Below are 18,537 nucleotides of genomic sequence, written 5' to 3'. Positions count from 1 at the left end.
TTGATTTTTCTCTACAGGGTTAAATAAAGTTTTTTTCTGGGTGGACTTGACCTTCAACTATTGATCATAGAAGCTACCTGATTGTCTTTTCAGGCAGCATATTATTTTTAAAGAACTCAATGGAAATTCAATGTCATTCCCAGCAAACTGATTTACTGTGTTTTATGAAGATATTTGTAGTATTTAGTCCAAATACTTTCATGCAAAGATTTTATGCTTTATTCACATTAATTTGCATGTGTTTCAAATTCATATGGCCTGTGTTTTGTAAAATGTCTTCCAAAAGAAATCACTAAACAATCACAATCCACATCTGTTCATTGTAAGTTTAAAATGAAATGTACAAAATTTGTAATTAATAACATGTTATAAAGTATGCCTGAGAACTTTGTCAAATGTGTAATATAAATTATTTTACCATTTAGAGTAATGGTTTCTCTAACCTTTTGTAAATGTTCTTGATAATTCACGAGATAACTAGAGTTGTTTCCCACATGTGAAAAGGTTGTCCTTGAGAATGCCGAACCCAATAGAGCACAGCCATTCTGTCGCTAAGTATTCAAAATTGTGCCCCTCCTGTGGATTGTGACGGTCTGCAAAAGCCATAACTTCCACACACACACACGCAAAAATTGTCTGTCTCTCCATTGGAAAATAATCGTCGATAACGTGTGAGAAGTGGAGTTATGAGCACGACAACACCTGTTTAACTCATATTCATGTTAATTAAGCTGGAATTACTTTTGCAATCAGTCAAGGACTGAGCGTGATGAAACCCCATCTCGACAAAGTGCAACCACCGTGCGCTGCGAATCCAGCACGAAATTTCCGCTTCTGATAGTGGCTGATGCGTTTGTCAGACTCCGACTGCAGATGGTTTGATCATTAAAGTCCCAACCCTTCACTATAGCTCATTGATTTCCTGTGCTTTCTGTCACAAACCATTTTATCTCTTTCCTCTCGATTTGTTTTTATCCTTTATTCTGGGAATAGGATGTTTTTTACCTCTATACAGCTTACTGTTGCTAAATGCATACTTGAATTCGCAGGACCAGCAGAATAGTCACATTACCTATTCTATTCTAGTCTTCCTGGAGTTGTTTATGAGTTTTAATCTTTCCTTTGCTATTAAATTTTCTTCTCCATGCTTCTTATCTTTTCCATATGGGTTATAATTGAGAACCCAATCTGCTAGAATACTTGCCATTATAGATATAGGCAACTGGATATAGGCCAAGTTCACACTATTGGATAGCCTTTGAGCTAAAAGTGAAAAGCATATTCTTGACCTTAATTCGTCAGTGGTCATCCGAACTGTCGTATCACACATACGATGGTGCAAACCCATTTCAGAGGAAATTGACCTGACGAAGTTTACTGTAATTTTCACACTTAGTTCCCCAGCTTTACAACATATTCATTGCTAGAAAAATACATGGTTGGAAAGACCAAGACAATGACATTGGTATTTTTATTTTTACACAAAACCAAGGATCAGAGAAATTATCGCAAAACAGCTACATGCTTGTAATTTTGGTTTGAGCGGTTTAGATTTTCCCTTTACAAAAACGCCATGGGGGATGCAACAACCCTGACCGCGATTTCAATGCGCGCGATCGGTCAAAACGTTTTTGTATCGCTTTTTCACATGCAATGTCAATCCGATATGACGGTTTGCATATTATGTGCGTGCAGCTGTTGCTTTGCTGCAGTACAAGTTTCCTATGGGATTTGCGCATTTTATCAACAATTTGCATGGCATTGCTGTGAAAATCCCCACATATCTCAAAAACTGAAATAAATTGCTGCCTAGAAATTTAGTTATGAATAGAATAGGACTTGTTCTGCAAAAATCTCAAAATCAAGTTTTTTGACCAAAATTGACTGATACGACGGCTCGGATGAATTCAGATGAATTCATAGAGACCAGTGCATTCCACCCTGGAAGACCAGGTTTGGAGGATATGAAAGCCTTTGCTAAATTTGGGTTCAACTTTTCTCTGAATTTTTTGTTTGCCATCAATATCATCTTTCTTCATACCTCCGCCCAGCATGGAATCGTTCGTCCTTTTGTTCTTGTGACTACTAAAGCACTGTTTGGTTGACAATTTCAATCTTGATCCAAATATTCATATAGGAGTAACAATGATCTGATTCGTTTCTACTTTTCATATCCAGTTCAAAGGTCAAAGATTGCAGAGGTTATTGATTACATTGTAATACTCTGACAATATACCTAAAATCATTTTAAGGACTAATTTCGAACATAGCACCTGTATGCATGTGGATGTCATGATATTTGATTCGACTTCAGGGTAAATCAGGTAACAAGGGAAATGGGTTATTTAGATATTAGACCAAATGTTTAGTGATGAATTAGTTGTATACACAGGATTAGACAAAGTAGATGGGGACCAAGTGGCATTTCCCCTCTTTGAGTCATGAATTGATTACTTTTCGTAATGTAAATCTGAATGAAAAATAACTTTTCTTAGCTTATTGACTAAGTTATGAAATCCTATGTCATGTTTTGCTATGTATGTGATAGCAAATGATAAACCCATCACGTTTGAAAACTAGATGGCTGCTTCTCAAGACTAAAGGATGTATTAAGGAAGTCTGAAAAAGCTTTGTCAAATATGATATCTTATTGATTACTCTTTTTCATTTAAAGATAACTACTTTTTTCATCTGTAGATGAGCTGACTTTTACCCTCGCACCTTTTCAAGGTCAAAGTCACTCCATGGTTCAACCTAAGCATGCATGTTTGTGAAAATTCTTTTACCTCCAGCATATTTCCAACTCTGCCTCTTTTATTAACCCAGTCCAGTCGCTCTTGTTGCAGGCAATTAATATTTTCCAGAGCCCATCTAAAATTGATGGGTGTTATTGCTTAAAACAAGTTGAATATTATACATTGTGACAGCAGGTGGTGCTCCCACGAGTGTGTTTCCCATGAGAATAACCTCAGCTGTGTTACCAGGCTTAGGTAGTAGTATCCTTGCTAACGAAAGAGAGCACAGGACAATCCCATTTACACCAGGACAATGTTTAACACAGCATGCCCTTTGTCGGATTTTATGATATTTATTCAATCTTAATGTTTCATAAAAAAAATTGCATGGTTTAGCTTATTGGAATTAGATATGAAAAATTAATCCATGAAGAGGTTTGCCTAAACTCATGTAATACCCCTTTCACAAACCCAATAAAATCCAATTATGCGGCTAATAGCAGCATAATTTGGTCGTAAAATCAGAGGAGGACAAGAGTTATCCGCATTATTCTGATGCTGCTATTATCCGCATAATAGCGGCATCGGGACAAGATTTTGAGTTTATGAACGTATTTCCAAATAATGCGGATAATTGCCATGGTGCGGTCACAAGGTCACCCTTTTCCAACACAACCGCATCGGAGGGGGCGTGTCCAGTTGTCATGACGATTATCCGCCTTTTTCAGGACGGGCGCTCGTAAAAATAATGCGGATAATTTTCGGAGTTTGTGAACGCAATTTTTATTGAATTATCCGCATTACTCTTAGGCGGCTAATTGGAGGATAGGTTTTATTGGGTTTATGAAAGGGGTATAAGGCTCCATTTATTAGACATGTTTTTGCTCTAGGTCTATAAGGTCATTTTTCAAAGGCAATAGTTTCCTTTTCCCTGTACTCTAGGATGGACTAGTGGTAAGATAGTACCACCTATACATGTAGTCCGGGGTTTAAGGAAAATGAAACCCAAAATTTAATACCACATAATATCATTGATAAGTACATGACAATCAAAATGAATCCACTTATACCCCAATCTGATTTCCCAGTATCGAGTACCACCTCTTCAAAGTTGGGCTTCTTTAGGTTTGAAGTCTCTGAATGGAGATTGCCATTGTTGCGGGGTTCGTTCAAAATTGTGATGTCAGCGACGAACAACTGCTCTAGCTCTCGGTATTATAGTACTGGTACTTCCCTTGTGCATAGCTAGCTAGCTATACGGGCTGAAACCGTCCCCAAGTTTGCATAATATAGATACTTTTTTTACCAGAAACAAATCAAATATACACATAAAACACTTACAATTATTATTTAAATGCTATTTAAATTATTTTATGGTTTAAAAACACAAATTGATGAGTTTTTATGAAATTTTTACACATTCATTTACGATATCCAAATTGGCAAATTTGACAAAGCTTAATTTGTACTGTACGGATGGACATATACGGTATTCTGAACAGAGTGATCGTGTTATATTGGAAGTTTGGTTATTTATCCTGATTGCATACCGTGAAATTGTTAATTGCGCTATATTTCTATATATCTAATGTTGTTTATTATTTGTTACTGTTGATTTTTAATAAAACAAAACTTATTGCGGACGTTTGTATTGAAATGGACGGCCCGAGTCAGAGCCTACGACTTTGAGTACCCTCCAATACTTGGCCAAAGAAATTGCTCAACGAGCAGAGGCACGTCGGCGCACGGTCAGCAGCAGCCACCCATTTTTTTAGAGAGATTTCTTGCCTCTTCTGCGGATCATGAATTCGGTAAAAGCTAGCTGCATTTTGTGCCCTTTTTTGACTGATTTCGGCAGCCATACGCCTGGCAGTATACCATCCTGATCAGCTTTGGCCCATGTATTTTACGCTAGCAATCACAGGCGCACGCCTAGGTACGGGTCGGACGTCACAACCCCCCATGGAGATATAGGGAGTATGAGCAAAGTGGCAACCTCCACTGGTTTTTTTTAATATCAAAATATTGATAACTTTGACTTGGCATATCATGAGAAATAGGAAACCGTTCTGCCTCATTTTTATTTTAATTTAACTAGTGAAATGTAATCGGCTTATGACCAGATAATAATTCTATCCTTTCATTTTCCTTTAAGCTTAGTCCACTATCTATTCTCACAACATTATTGGAAAGTGGGCTAATTCCATGTCAAAATTGGAGGTCTAAGACCCCTGTTACATCTAGAAAATTGGGGCCTGCCTCGGGTTGGAAAGAAATTAGATGTAAACATCCCAAACCAACCTCAGGCCACCTTTTAGTGAACCTACCCGAGACCACCTCGAGAGGTAGTCTCGGGCAGGCCCCAGGCCGGCTCCGGTCCAACGATTGGTAGATGTAAACGGAAACCTACCTCGAACCCCTCTTGGTCCGTTGGCCAGGTTCGGCAGCTGTTGCAAATTACGTCATAACACACAAATTCCAAAAGAAGGAGGAAGGAAAAGTGTGACTAGCGAGAAGAAAAAAAAGAGGAAGAGAAAGAAGAAGCAGTAGGAGAAGAAAAAAGGAGAAGAGGAAGAAGGAGAAGAGAAAGGAGAGGAAGAAGGAGAAAAAGAAGAAGAGGAGGAAGAAAGTAGAAGAAGACGGAAGAAAGTAGAAGAAGACGGAAGGGGGAAGAAGAAGAGGAAGAAAAAGAAAAGCAGATAAAGAAGAGGCAGAAGGAGAAGAAGAAAAATGAAGAGGAAAAAAGGATGGAAAGGAGAAGACAAAGAGGAAGAAGAAGATGAAAGTGGAGAAGAAGAAAAAGGATAAGAAGAGGAAGGAGAAGTAAAAGAAGAAGAGGAAGAAGAAGTAGAGAAGTAAGGGACTGGAATACAAAGTATAGTGCATAAGAAAAGATTAATAATAATAATAATACATAACATTTATAAGGCGCTAACTACTGGTGTTTCTAAGCGCACTGTGTTCTGTTTATGGTTTGTACTTGGGTTTAAAAAAAAGCATAAAATTTACTTCTATACAATAATCACCAACCTTCTTGTACATCCAAAAAGCTAGATGAGTGATTGAATAATGATTGTATAATTTGCTTATATTGTCATTGCATATTTTATTTGAGAGAAGACAGTAACCTAATAAAAACATGTTATATAACAAAAACTCTTTAATTTTCTGTAGCCTGACCTGTTTGTGAGAGGGGAAGAAAAATGCTGTGATGTAATCGGGCACATTTACAGACCAGGTCCGTTTGCGTAGCTATTCCACTTAATTCTTGTCAGGGTTGCAACTGGACTCGGGGCCGGCCCCGGGCCACCAATTTCCAGATGTAATAGGGGTCTAAGAGTATGTGCTACCATCATGATATCTTTATAGATTTGAAGGCTTTTAAAGGACAAGTCCACCCCAACAAAAAGTTGATTTGAATAAAAGAGAAAAATCCAACTAACATAACTCTGAAAATTTCATCAAAATCGGGTGTAAAATAAGAAAGTTATGACATTTTAAAGTTTCGCTTAATTTCACAAAACAGTTATATGCACATCCTGGTCAGTATGCAAATGAGGAGACTGACGACGTCATCCACTCACTATTTCTTTTGTATTTTATTATATGAAATATGAAATATTCTAATTTTCTCCTCATTGTCAAGTGAAACAACGATTAATTCCTCCTGAACATGTGGAATTAGGATTGTTTAATACTATTTGGTTCAGTCAAGTTGGTCCTCATTGTCAAATCTGTAAAAAATGAAATATTATATAATTAAAAAAACAAAAAAAAAACAGAAATAGTGAGTGAGTGACATCATTGACTCTCTCATTGGCATGTCACTGAGTTGTGCATATCACTGTTTTGTGAAAAAATAAGCGAAACTTTAAAATGCCATAACTTTCTTATTTTACATCCGATTTTGATGAAATTTTCAGTGTTCTGCTAGAATGATTTTTCTCTATCTATTCATATAAACATTTTTCTGGGTTGGACTTGACCTTTAAGGCTTATTCTACAAATATACTGTGATACCCTATAACTATACCATGGTCAATCTTATAATCTTCATGACGCCATAGGTAACCAATATCTCCTCTAGATGAAACCATATAAATGAGGTTGCATCTTCCTACTCTGCATACATCAATGAAGCACTTGAATGATAAAGATTACATTGAAAAAAAAAAAAATCCCCTGCGACAAGGCACGCTCTTTGAATGGGTACTGATTCTGAAAGATCTAGAAAGCTCTGGTAATTTATAATAAAAGAATGTAAATGACAAGACATTATTTTGGACCTGAAAAAAAGATGGCAATTAATTAGTTCTGTTTGAGATGATTTGATTGGATGTAGTGAAAACACGCACCTGTGGCCCTCTGGCTATATGAGCCCATCGGCCGTTGCAATATGAAAAGATGCCCCCTAATATACATTTTTCTGACAAGGAAGCTAATCAATAGGTTTTAGTTCTGGTACATCAAAGAAAATATATGAGAATAGGAGCAAGACAATCATTGTTTTCTGTCTTATGTAAGACGAACTAGCCTACTAGGGAATGTAAGCCTCTGACAATGTTTGATATCTCATTATCATTGAGATTTAAAAAAAAAATGATTTGATAGAGGAAAGATGTTTATGATCTGCAGGAAATTGATCTTCAAGTAATCTGTCAGTACACTCTTTTCCATTCTCTCTCACATCTTCTATCTGTCTTACTGTTTCTGTCTCTTTCTGTCCTCTTGTTAAAATTTAAATATAAAAAATAGCTATGGCTCAAATAAATTTGATTACTATTACATAAATATTAACAAAAAAGTTTAATATTGAGTGCAAAATAGTAGAATGTGAGAAAATTATGGACTTTTTGTAGACCTTCAATGTGTGCAATTGTTTCATGTTTTATTCATATTCTTTGACAGCAGAAAATATCTTAAATATTAACTGGATTTATTGTGTCTACAATTTCATACTGTATGACATCTATGAGGACAATTCTTAAAGAATACTAGATGTTGGTGAAGGAATTTATTGTAACCATATTGGTGTAGAAAGATGGCACCATGATGATGACTCATATTTGCTTATGGCATGAGGGAGGTGGTGGTTGCAGGTGGTAAATTAATTTTCATCGTTAATATTTTTGCCCAAGGAGCCCTAAGTCTAGCAGCCCCTTGACCGTGTTTGACGAAGGAGACAGGATTATTTGTTATAGTTGATAAAATTGATCTAATTAAGATTTATTTTTATTATATTTGGTATAATGTCTATTAATTTGAATTCTGAACAATTAAATCATGATCAACAGTTTTTCATTTAAATTGCATTCAGAATTGTTCTGTTGTAACAAAATGCTGTATGATGGACAGGTAAAATTTAGCAAATTATACATTTTCAAAAGTTTTCAGGAATTTAAAACAAAAAATAGAAAGAAAGGGTGAAATGACATCAGTTATCCTTTTCTGTCACAAGCCTTATGCTTTGTTTGGGAACATTTGCTTTCATCACCTGTGTGCATTGTCAACTATACCACTAGAGAAACGACTTTGTTATTCCCCCTTTTCCCTTTACATTCATCAGCCTGAGTAGATAGCTAAAATCAATGCCGAGAAAAGTAAGAGGATAGCGCGATCCTAGTATCTTTCTTTCGTGGCTGGGCAAACGGGGGCTACTTGCACATTCCACAAGCCCCCGCGGTAGAAGGACGTGGTGTTTGCAGATAGCGGGTGTAGGAGCCTCGCAGGGGTGCAGGTGAGCAAACTCAAGGGGGCTTGTGAGCGGCTCTCAGACCTTCTATGCATGCTGATGAATGAAAGAGGGTCAGAATATGCAAGGATTAAAGTAAGAGAGAAGAAGATTTGTTAAATCTGACTATTGTACATTATTTGTAGACAGGAGATGGATTTAAGGAAATAAAACTCAATTTAGAGATAAAAGATGTGAATTTGAAGCTGTTGATAAAAAAAGCTGAAGTTTGTGTGTTAGATTTCAGAGAAGAGGAAGAGAAATATAGGGGGGGGGGAGAGAGAGAGAGAGAGACATAGACAAAGACAGACAGACAAATACACAGAAAGGAGGAGGTGAGATGAGGAAAAGAGGAGAGGGAGTAGAGAGAAACGGAGAGAGAAAAAGTTCTGAGAATTCACATTGCCAAGAAATTGATTTGCTAAACCATTTGACCTAAGTTTCTCAAACTGCAACCTGCAAGTGAATAGTTCAAATCCTAATCATTATCCATTGATTTTCCCAATTTTGCCATGAATTGGTGGTATATTAATGAGATTTTATATGTTAGAAATGGTTGAAATAAGCAGTATGTTTCATGAAGGGTGTTGTCATTGAATCTTCTGGACAAACTTGCTTTAGCCAATCAGATAAGTTGCAAGAGTTTCTGGAGCTTATTACAGTTGTGAAACTATCCCTGGTATGTGAGCACTAGTTTCACATCTTCCAAAGATCTTATTCAAGCCAACCTTTGCCAGTTAAATTATTTCTTTCTCTCCTTTTACCCTTTATTACCCTTTAGTCTGCCTCAAGCAATTATACTTAATGATTAGATTGGATATACAAGGTGATTGATATAGATTTTTTCTTTAATTTGTTTCATTGCAGTTGGAGCTCAGAAGGAAGAGAACTTGAGGAAATGCCATGGTGAGATTTTGATCATTTTAACAGTTTAATGAGAAAGCATCAGTTGATTGTAGTAAGATAAAACTAGTAAGAAATAAAAGAAAATATTTAAAAAGGTAAGAAAAGTATTAAAATAAGATGTGAGTGGAGATTGAGAGAGAGAGAAAATGCAGAGAGAATTCTTTATAAGTGTTATCTCGAACCTACGTAAAGGACCTTGGTGAGTGTATGTACAGCCAGACAGCTGCAAACTCTTGAAATGTATATCATCAAACTCTTACCAAATCTGGATGAGAGAAGGATGGTGGAGAAAAGGATGATAGTGCACATGGAATGAGATGAGAGGGTGCTAAGAGAGTTTGATAGAGAGTAGAAGATGGGTTGTTTTATGAGATGGGGAAGGGTCGTATATGAGATGAGGGAGGGGTGGTTTATAGGATGGGGAGGGGTGATATATGAGATGGGGTAGGGTGGTATATGAGACGGGGAAGGGGTGGTTTATGAGATGGGGAGGGGTGGTTAATTAGGTGGGAAGGATGGTATATAAGATGGAGGAGGGGTTGTATATGAGATGGGGGAGGGGTGGTTAATGAGGTGGGTAAGGGTGGTATATGAGATGGGGGAGGGGTGGTTTATTGGATGGGGAGGGGTGGTATATGAGGTGGGTAAGGGTGGTATATGAGATGGGGGAGGGGTGGTTAATTAGGTGGGAAGGATGGTATATGAGATGGAGGAGGGATGATTTATAGAATGGGGGAGGGGTGGTTAATGAGGTGGGGAAGGGTGGTATATGAGATGGTGGAAGGGTTGTATATGATATGAGGGAGGGGTGGTTTATGGGATGGGGAGGGGTGGTTTATGGGATGGGGAGGGGTTGTTTATGGGATGGGGAGGGGTGGTATATGAGATGAGGAAGGGTGGTAGATGAGATGAGGGAGGGGTGGTTTACGAGATAGAGGAGGGGTGGATAATGAGGTGGGGAAGGGTGGTATATGAGATGGAGGAGGGTGGTATATGAGATGGAGGAGGGTGGTATATGAGATGGAGGAGGGGTGGTTTGAGATGGGGGAGGGGTGGTCAATGAGGTGGGGAAGGGGTTGTATATGAGATGGAGGAGGGGTTGTATATGAGATGGGGAGGGGGTGTATATGAGATGGAAGAGGGTTTGTATATGAGATGGAGGGGGGATGGTAATGTATAATGAGTGTTGAGAGGCTATTGCTAGTATTCTCCCATTCCAACACACCTCACATTTCTTAATGACACAGGATTTATAAATATTGGCTGGGTTAGACTGGTAGTGCATGGAATGAGGTGATAGTCAATGAAGAAGGTGTAATGGGTAAGAGATACAGGGTATGTGAAGAATAAAGGGAGGTGGGATGGTGGTGTATGAGATGGGGGAAGTTGGAAGATGCTTTTTGATTTAATTTTTTGCTCCTGCAGGGGGGATAAACTAAGCAAGCTTTTCCCTATCAATAAGCTTAATGTCGAAACTTATCCTTGCAGTTTGAGAACATTTTTCTTCGGATCCAGCAGGAATATCATTTAAGAAATGTTTGAAAAAATGATAGCAAGATTTGAAGAACATAATTATTTTAGAATTAATATCTTATCTGAAAACTGTTTTTAAAGCTTTTTTACTCTCTCTTGTAATATATTTGATTTAATATTCTCAGGCAGAACAAAATGATGAAATAATAGTCAGAGATTGTGGTTTTGAATTCTTAATGGACTTATTGTTGGATAAGGTGTATTTGAGGAAGATTGTATTGATGATGATATATTCAACTCTTTTCTTTCTTGCTCTAACACTCCGCCTGCCTGGTTGTGAAACATAAGCACACAGATCAATACATGGAGGGCTCTTACTGCTACTGAACAAACAGTTTAAAGTCTGAGGTTTTTCTCTAGAGTATTTGTGGCTACATGCTCATCTTTTATGCAACCGATGTCGGTTGAATTGCCTGCCCAAAGCAAGTGAGAAAGAAAAAAAAGCACAAGAGGAATTTGTAAATCTTAGAAGAAAGTTTATATCACTTGGCTTTTGTTGCAATTTTTGCAGCAAACTGATTATACTTAAGGCGTTACAGAGAGTATTGCAAAAATGTATGATTTATATTTACTCACCTTGATTGAATATTTTCATGCCTTAATTAGGACTTTCTTTTATCCTTGAAATTTTGAGATGAAATTAGGGATAAAACAAATTTAATATCATTTTATCACCATTGAACTAAAGAGGGAGCACTTTTGTAAGTCAAACATGTCTTAGTCTCCATCAGTTATTGTCTAACCATCAATAATTCCATTGTGTACCAGCACATCTGTGACATCATTATCATACAGTCTCTTTTGGTATAACTCTGTGGGCGGGAGCACTGAAATTTATTAGTATTTAGAGGAATCGTGGGAACCCATCAGCTGCTCATTGAAGATTAATTTCAATTTATTATTGCATCAATTAGAGTAATGGCAATAGGCAAAATATTAACTGTTTGGGAATGCATGTACTAAATTTCAATTTTCTATTGTAAACAGAACAACTTACACTGTTGACTTAGCTGATAACATGTGCGTAAAAGGTGCTGAAAGTAGGATAAAGTTTAGTTATTACTTTAATCTTTTCAGGCATTTAAACATATAATACCACATTTACATTACTTTAATAATAATAATATGGAGCTTTTATATAGCGCTTGATACAATAGAGTTTCTAAGCGCTTTACAATTTAAACAGAACATGAATAAACCAAGTACAACATGATAAATTTAAATAGAAACCAAGTATGAATTATAAGCGTACAACATTGAGGTAATTAAATATCAATCATATAACAACAAATCAATGAATGAAATACATGTAGGATGATAAAAACAGATAACTGGTCATTATTATTAGTGTAAAACATTAAGAGGTATTGAAATATCAATCATATAACAACATATCAATAGCAAGATAACAGATACTGGTCATTGCAACAGCTTACTTGTTTTGTTGATTAAAAAGATGGGTTTGAGTCGATTTTTAAATACATCGACTGGCCTGATCACCGTAACGGGTCCGAGCGCGAGGGCCAGGTGCAAGTTGCAGTTTTGATGATGAGCGGAGAGACATGGAGGTAGGATATCTTTGTGCGATAAGATCGATTAGGTTTCCCATCTTGGCTTATTATACAGGTTTGATGATAATCTATTTTTTCAGTTTTAATGCTCAATATTATCAAAACCAGCATCATCATCTTCCTCCTCATCATCATTATTTTCATATTTTAACCTTATCTCTTCCTTCTCCCCTTTACATAGACTATTTTCTTAAAAGATATCCTTGCCTGTAAACCCATTTCTTCCTCCTGTCACTCTTCCATCCTTTCTCTGATTTAAGTTCCCATCTTTCTGATTAAGCCCTCCCTCTCCCTCATAGACACCGTATTCATTACGCTTTCTAAAACTAGTATACTGGAGACCCGTTTAGGAAACCAGTTTGGAAGATCGCTTTGCTAGCGTTCCCACCTGATCACACGAAAGTGGTTTTCAAAATGACTTCACTTAAAGCAATCTTGTTGCTATGGAAATGCTGTCAGTGGGGTGACATTGCGCGAAATTTGAAACCGCAGCGTAGGCATTCTACTCTACACCTGTCGTGTGGAGTAGCGCGCTCAAAATGTGTGAACGGTTGTGTCCTCACTTGCGCTAAAACCAGTTTGCTGAGGCTAAGCAATCTTAAAAACTACATCGCGAGATGGTTTTCCGAACTGGTTTGGAAGATCGCTTCCAAGACCGCTTCGACCGTTCTCACTACGCGTTAAACTAGTTTCCACTGAACTAGTTTCCAGTAAACTAGTTTTAGGAACGTAGTGAGAACGGTGTCATAGAGAATGTCATGGTAGAATCATTGCTGAAAAGCATTTTAGCCAACCTAACATCAAACTTTATTACAACCTTAACCCTAATACATCTAATACCCATTTCACAAACCCATCCTCCAATTATCCGCCTAAGAGTAATGCGGATAATTCAATACAAATTGCATTCACAAACTCCGAAAATAATCCGCACTATTTGTTTACGAGCGTCCGACCTGAAAAAGGCGGATAATTGTCATGGCAACTGCACGCGCCCCCTCCGATGGGGTTGTGTTGGAAAAGGGTGACCTTTTGTGACCGCACCATGGCAATTATCCGCATTACTTCGGAAATGCGTTCACAAAGCCAAAATCTGGTCCCGATGCTGCTATTATGCTGATAATTGCATCATCGAAATAATGCGGATAACTCTGGTCCCGCTCCGATTTTACAACCAAATTGGGTTTGTGAAAGGGGTATTAGACAAAATAAAACCTGGAGCAATTGTTGCAGGAGCAAATGTTGTGTCACATGCCAATGAAGGACATGTGTAATAAACTTGGAAGTTTGTTAATCCCATCTCATTTTCATTGGTCCTTCTTTTGCCATTATGTGACTTTGAATTCAGAAACCAATTGATGTGAGGGGCTTTCTCTTAATTATTGACATGTGCTTAGTAAAGATTAGTGATGCTAGCCTGTTTAAAAATATTGTTCATTTTGATGGAGTGGAATTTGTGCAATTGGTGCCCTTGTAAAATTTCTTTTTTTTTCTTTTTGAAATCAAGTTTATTTCCATATTCACCTGAAACTATCCAGTCTTTTAACTCATTGTGCACTGAATTGATTCTGATGTGAGTGTTTTGGCAGTTATTCTTTTTATATTGAGTTTAAATCCTGCTTTCTTCATTGCAAGTATTGAAAAGTAAATTTAGTTATCTGTTGAAGTGGTTGGTTTCTCTGGCACAAAGGCTATTGAGAAATTGACTTTTTTGTGATGTAATAGTATGCATGTGCAATTTTGAAGCATACGTATTCTAAGGGTTAATTTTATATCAATTAGTTGAATTCTTGTTTATTTTGTAGTACCTCTAGTACAAATAGCCTCTCTCTGTATCTAATGAGCGAGGATTTATCTTTAGTGATGATTTTATCTTTATGATAAATTAGACTTTGATACTTTCTAAAAGTTAAGCATGTGATGCTCTCACAAAATGCAGCAGACTCAGTCTTTGATATTTGAGTATGATTCATGATTGGTCATCAATTTACACTGGATACTAGTATCGCTAGTAAAGAAGTTGTTACATTGGAAGGCATTATTAGCAATTTGGTGAACCTGTATACTGACTGACTTTGCATTGTGTTGGTGTAGTTATTCAGTGATTTTTCATTGCAGTCATCAGATCCCATCCAAAAATGGAAGTGCAGTTAGTATATGATGAAGAATGTGGCTATGTCTGGGTGACAACTGACATGCATGAGATCGTAATATGTGCAGGTATCATACTACAGCCAGAAGAGTCTTGTATTTGTATGTATGCAAACATCATAAATCACTTTATATCAACTGTTAAGTGTTTTTTTTCTGCAAATTATGATACATATGCAATACTGCTTCATTTCATCTTATCCCATTTATCACAACTTTATTAATGCATGTATTTTGAATTGATAGTTACATTCGATGCCCATAAATCCTGATGGATATAAAGGCCTAAAAGAGTGATTTTGGGGGTTATACGTGATAAAATATTGAGAATGGAATTTGTGTGTTTGATTTTTCAGTGAACAAGTCAAAGTTATCCATGCACTTTTCATTACAGGAACAGATGTTTGAGAGTAAAAAGAATAGGCTGTAGTTTTCTCCGGGGGGGGGGGGGGGGGGGGGGGGCACTCAAATTATATTTTGGTGGGGGTGTGCCTAACAAAACATATGGGGGTCTAAGGAACTGACCACAAGGGTAAAATGCAGGGTCTTGAAGAAAACTAAATACATACCGGGCGGTGTGAAAAACGTCTACGGAACGGGATCACTGTACAGTAGGTACGGGTGCACGGTAGCGCTGTGCATGTATATGTGGATGCTAGCGATGCATGGAGCTGCTATAGCGGAGGGAGTTGTGAAGCCATGCTCGTGCTGAGCGGGGCGGCTTCTGAATGGAATTTTTGTCATTCAGAGTATCTAGAGAACTGAAAAAGGAGGTCAAAGCGGCACGTCCCCGTACCACCAATATATGTGAGTGCCCCCCCCTCCCCTGGGAGTATTTTTTTTTTCTATGTAACATACCGTATTAAAAACAAGAGGATGGTCTATACTTCATTGCTTGTCTGCTCTTCCTGCTTGCTGATATTCTGCGTTACTTCTATTTCTGGCAAATTTCTTAATATGTTATCTTAATTCTATTTCTTGCTAGAAGATATATCCTGTGTTTCTTCTGTTTCCTTATATGTTATCCTTTGTCTTTCCTGCCTTCCCTCCATTTCCTCCACCATTATCCTTCCCCCCAGCCTTGCATCCCCTAAGAATCTAAGAATTGAAGTGGTTCAAGATTTTTTAAAGGATATTCAGACATATTTTATGTAGGCATTGATCAGACAGGTATTCAAACTTGGTGGATCAAACATTTGAATAAAGGCATTGGATGCTTTTTGAACTTCGGATTTAAAAAAGAATCTCATTAAGATGAAACGTGTATGAATATTTGTATGAAAAAAAACCAAAACCCCTGAAAACAACCATTTAATGAAAAGATATAGGTATAATGCAAAGCATGTTTTTATAAATATGTGGTTTGTTTTAGTTTAAGACCACACATATATGTGATGAAATTAAGATGGTGTTTCAGATCACTTTATATTCCACTGTTTTGAAGCACTTAATGATTTTCGGATCGATTTTTTTTTTGGGGGCGTCTTCATTTTTGTAAAATATCACAGACACATTAAAAGTGGGACCAGACCTGGCAGCTCAAATTTTTAAATTCAAATCAATGTTAGCTTATGCCTTTAACATATGATTATAATTCTCATAGATTAATATTGCATATATGCAACCCTTGGTTTTAATCTATGTTCTAACTCCCAGGGTTGGACTACCCTAACACCTGTGAGTATACCCGTGTGACCAACACATCTGGTCTTGTTCCATCTACTATGATCATACTTTAATGAAATGAATATTGGTAATGAAAAATAATCCATCAATAGAATTCTTTTTACTCCAGTTGGGCTGAAGATATAATATGAAGTGCGCTAGGTCTTTTTTTACCCTTTTACGTTTTAGGGTCAATGGTCTATCTATAATCTTTGACCCCGTTCTCATTACACTTTCTATAACTAGTTTACTGGAAACCGGTTCAGGAAACCAGTTTGGAAGATCGCTTTGCTAATGTACCCATTTGATCAGCGAAAGTGGTTTTCAAAATCACTTCACCTGAAGCGATCTTGTTGCTATGGGAGCGCTCTCGGTGGGGTGACACGTTTCACGCGACATTTGGAACCGCAGCGTAGGCATTCTATAGACAGTGTGAGTAGCGCGCTCGAAATGTGCGAAGATTGCTTCCCAAAGAACGGTTGTGTCCTCATGCTAAAACCTGTTTAACTAGGCAAAGCGATCTTGAAAACTACATCGCAAGGTGGTTTAATGAACCGATTTGGAAGATCGCTTGCAAGATCGTTTCAACCGTTCTCATTCCATGTTAACTAGTTTCCAGTAAACTAGTTTTAGGAAGGTAGTGAGAATGGTGTCTTTGTTTTCTTCATAAGGAATTCAGAATGACTTCAGATTTCAAGAATATCATTTTCCTTATAAATATTATAAATAGATTGTGAATTATTCAATTAAACGATAGAATATGTTCTATTTATTTGTGATGTGTAGGTAAAATAAGAGTAAAGAATTTGTTTTAAATACTTGATAGCATGAATAAAACTTTACCTTTCCATATGATCGGATGAATTTGAAATAATTAGAACTTCCTTGAAAGAGAGGGAGGTAAGGCGAGGTTAAAAGATATTTTTTTTAGATTCTTCACTTTATTGAGATCATTGATTATAGAAGAAATAAAATTAATAATATATTAAAAAAACACCCTAGAGCAACTTCATTAAATCAATGGTATGTCCTATGCCATAATGAAAGTCAATGGCAGTTTATTTGCTGTAGTACAGCTAGAATAAGCAGAAGGTACTTTCCCAGGACAAGCTCATTTTCATAGATTCTATGGAGTTCCATAAAAAAGGGAAATGACTTCTAATAATACTCTTCTTTGTTCTTATGTGAACTGGAGCGTAAAAAAATATAGTGTTGAATAAATATGGGCTGTATTTTAATTCTTTTTTGGCTTGTACTATTCAGTCTTTCTCCCTTGGCTGTTTTTCTACCTGTCAAGACCAGTAATACCCTTTTTACCATCTTTTTTTAAACTGGGATACGTCTACTTGATATGCTCGTTTTGTCTAATAACTTGCTCTGTGAAAAATTAGTACACAGAATTTTTGCGCAATAGTGCCATCTCCCAGCGACCCATGAATAGGCATTTCTGTTTAAAGGGGAAGTTATCCCCAAAAAAGTTTTGTTGTAAAAATAGTAGAAAAAAATATTCAAAAATATAGGTGAAGTTTTGAGAAAAATCCATCAAAGATTTAAAAAATTATTATAATACTTTCTTTGTGACGTCACATGCGAGCAGCTTCACATGTATCATGAATTTATAAAATCAAGTCCAAAGTCCTGGATAAGAGAGCTCTTTTCCTGGGAATGTAGACTAGGCTCGATCCAGGGTAGTAAGACACAGAATAGGGCCGTCTGCACCATCCCGAGTTTTCAAATTAGCGCGCTATTTCTGATCCGGCAAATTATCCCGATCTGAAAAATCTCGAGATAGTTGGCGGTGCAGACGCAATTATCGCGCTAGTTCGTAGGATTAATCTCGAGATTGCAATCCCAAGTCAACTCGGGTTTATTTGCAAAATAGCGCGCTATTTTACGAATTATCCCGCTAATTCGTCGGTGCAGACGCACTCGAGATTGGACTCGGGGTAATTTATTCATGACGTCAGTCCATAATGCAATTCGCGTTCCACTTCCGCCTTGGTCAAAACATAAACACGTGCGAAAGTCAACTTTATACATGCGAATAGCGTTCATAAGCAACGATGGTGTCCCACCAGTGAATGGATTTTGGGAGAGACCAGACCGAAGGGGGAGGCGCTCATCGACGATGGTCATATTCAATAACAACACTGACAGCAGTGTTGTGAGCAAAATGTGAGCAAATAGCATTTCTTTCCTCCTTCTCTCCCTCTCTCTCTCTCTGTCGTTGCCTCCTACTCCGCCA

General features: G+C 37.2%; 1 protein-coding gene across 1 annotated transcript in view; it reads left to right on the top strand.

The window, feature by feature from the left end:
* The window catches only part of LOC135153301 (uncharacterized), a 55,655-nt gene extending 46,215 nt beyond the window's left edge, over window positions 1-9,440 (top strand). The window contains exon 2 of the mRNA XM_064095849.1: window positions 9,334-9,440. Coding sequence (XP_063951919.1) covers window positions 9,334-9,401 — 68 coding nt within the window. The 3' untranslated portion in view covers window positions 9,402-9,440. The remainder of the gene's footprint in view (window positions 1-9,333) is intronic.
* The last annotated feature ends 9,097 nt before the right edge of the window (window positions 9,441-18,537 follow it).

Source organism: Lytechinus pictus, chromosome 2 (assembly GCF_037042905.1).
Source record: "Lytechinus pictus isolate F3 Inbred chromosome 2, Lp3.0, whole genome shotgun sequence".
NCBI classification, from domain to species: domain Eukaryota; kingdom Metazoa; phylum Echinodermata; class Echinoidea; order Temnopleuroida; family Toxopneustidae; genus Lytechinus; species Lytechinus pictus.
Note: the sequence above shows the minus strand (reverse complement) of the source record. Positions and strands in the feature narration are given on the sequence as shown.